Source organism: Gossypium hirsutum, chromosome A03, assembly GCF_007990345.1.
Source record: "Gossypium hirsutum isolate 1008001.06 chromosome A03, Gossypium_hirsutum_v2.1, whole genome shotgun sequence".
Lineage (NCBI taxonomy): Eukaryota > Viridiplantae > Streptophyta > Magnoliopsida > Malvales > Malvaceae > Gossypium > Gossypium hirsutum.
In genome coordinates, this window is record NC_053426.1 from 1,148,707 (window position 1) to 1,151,069 (window position 2,363).

General features: G+C 34.5%; 1 protein-coding gene across 1 annotated transcript; it reads left to right on the plus strand.

Moving 5' to 3' along the window:
- The first annotated feature begins 359 nt into the window (after positions 1-359).
- Positions 360-764, plus strand: LOC107942942 (uncharacterized mitochondrial protein AtMg00810-like). Its single transcript, XM_016876680.1, has 2 exons — positions 360-459; positions 559-764. Exons 1-2 carry the CDS (start codon positions 360-362, stop codon positions 762-764), a joined length of 306 nt encoding a protein of 101 aa, XP_016732169.1.
- The last annotated feature ends 1,599 nt before the right edge of the window (positions 765-2,363 follow it).

Consider the following 2,363-nt stretch of genomic DNA (forward strand, 5'->3'; position numbering starts at 1 on the left):
GGACAGACTTTCGAGATACATTCAGTCCAGTGGTACGAGCAGTTACCATTCGGACCATACTTGCTGTTGCTGTCATGAAGGGTTAGAGGCTGCATCAAATCGATGTCAATAATGCCTTCTTGAATGGGGAGCTGACTGAGGATATTTTTATGGACCAGCCACCTGGGTTTGAGGTGCCAGGAGTTGATAGTCAGAAACTGGTTTGCAAGCTAAACAAAGTCCTTTATGGTCTGCGGCAAGCTCCTCGTGCTTGGTTCCATACACTCAAGCAATTTTTAATTGACAAGCTTGGGTTTATTGCATCCAAGGTCGATCCATCGTTGTTTCTTTGAACCTCTTCCACTGGTCAAGTCTACCTTATGGCTTATGTGGATGATATCGTTCTCATTGGTAGTTCAAATTTCAAAATAGATAGTGTAATGCAGCAGCTTCATGATCGGTTTGCTCTTAAAGACATGGGTAGGCTCAACTTCTTCTTTGGTATTGAAGTCAAATATACACCCCAAGGGCTCCTTCTCAGTTAGCGCAAGTATATTCAGAAGCTGTTACATAAAACAGGCATGACTGATGCTGCTGCTACACCTACACCCATGGTAGGCAACCCTAAGTTGGCAGCCTCAAATGATAGTCAACCTTTTGCAAATAGTCATTTGTATCGGAGTACTGTAGGAATGCTTCAATACTTGTGTATTACCAGGCCTGATTTATCTTTCTGTGTTAACAAGCTCAGTCAATATATGAACTCCCCTAGTGATACTCATTAGAGGGGAGTCAAACGAGTCTTGCGTTACTTAAGTGGGACTATGGAGCATGGACTGTTTCTGTCAGACGGATCATTTCAGCTTGTGTGCTATTCTGATACAGACTGGGCATCATCGATGGAAGACAGACGTTCCGCAACAGGCTATGTCATTTACTTAGGTGCAAATCCTATAGCTTGGTGCTCCAAGAAACAAGTTGTGGTAAGCAGGTCATCTTCAGAAGCGGAATATCGTAGTTTAGCAAATTGCATGTCAGAGTTGCTATGGGTAAAACAGTTGCTGGAAGAACTTGGCCAGGTCTTGTAACAAACGTCTATGATCTGGTGTGATAACACCTCCACTGTTTTAATGTCAGCCAATCCAACCCATCATGCACGTGTCAAACATGTTGAAATTGACCACCATTTTGTTCGTGAGAAAGTTCAGGATGGTACTCTCCAGCTTAACTTCGTTCCATCAGCTAATCAGATTGCAGACGTGCTTACAAAGCCTATCACTCCCAAGTTGTTTGCGGATTTTCGAGGTGCACTTAAAGTTACAACTGAAAAAGATGAAGAGCTTACAAGACCAGGAGAATGTTAGAGTATTAGTTAAAGAAAGTCAGTTAGCTGGAGTTAGTTGCTAATAGTTAGTCTGTTAAGAAAGTTACGGCTTATCTCTATAAATACATGTACTATCTCTTCAAGTCAAATATCGAAAAATACAGTTTCATATCTTGAGTATATTTCAACAACATGAACATTTGATATCCAAGTTGGGGGAAGTGATAAAGAGATAATCATTAGTTAGTTGTTGAAGAGATAATCATCAATTAGTTAATTAATTGGTTGGTTACGAGATGATAATTAGTATATCAATGCATATCAGTTGTAATTTTATATACAATTTCTATTAACAAAGAATTGATATAAAATTTCTTCTTCTTTCACCTTTTCACATCAATTCATAACTTACTGTTGAAATTCTCAATAAATATTTATATTAATATATCACATATATAAAAATGTATGAAAATAAAAAAAATACATAAAATGAATTATTAATGTATCACAATTTATATAAATTTATATAACTTTTAACATAAAAAATAAAACAAAAAGAAGATAGCAATTTTTTCTCTAAATTAAATTATTATAAGAAATCATGCAAAATTAGGTTGAAGAATAATATTACGATGTTGATGCAAAAAATTAAATTGAATCATCTATAAGTTTCTAATTGGGTTGGTGTCACGAGTCAGCCGAGCAAGTTGTACTATTATGAAAGTGTTTTTGTCTTTTTTACATTTTTAAATAAATAAAAATTTAAACATAATAAGGTTTGAACTCATGACAGAATAAACTTTAAGCAATTAACTTTATCATTTATATCAAAGCACCATTTAATTTTTGTATTAACTTTTAATAAATATATTTTTTTTCACACGTATTACATAATCTAGTAATAAACAAGAGATGAACACGCCATATATATATGACGGTGTCTACAAAAATTATTTACTCTTTAAACATGAATTATGAAAAGTATAGAAAACTAAATTACAAATAATTGATTTAACGTCAAACGTACGTTAATATCATAGAATTTGTTTTATAAGAAGGG

Coding starts and splice junctions, on each gene's coding strand:
- LOC107942942 (XM_016876680.1), top strand. CDS start 360: ATGGCTTATGTGGATGATATCGTTCTCATTGGTAGTTCAAATTTCAAA. Junction 460..558: donor GTTTGCTCTTAAAGACATGG/GTAGGCTCAACT, acceptor TACATAAAACAG/GCATGACTGATGCTGCTGCT.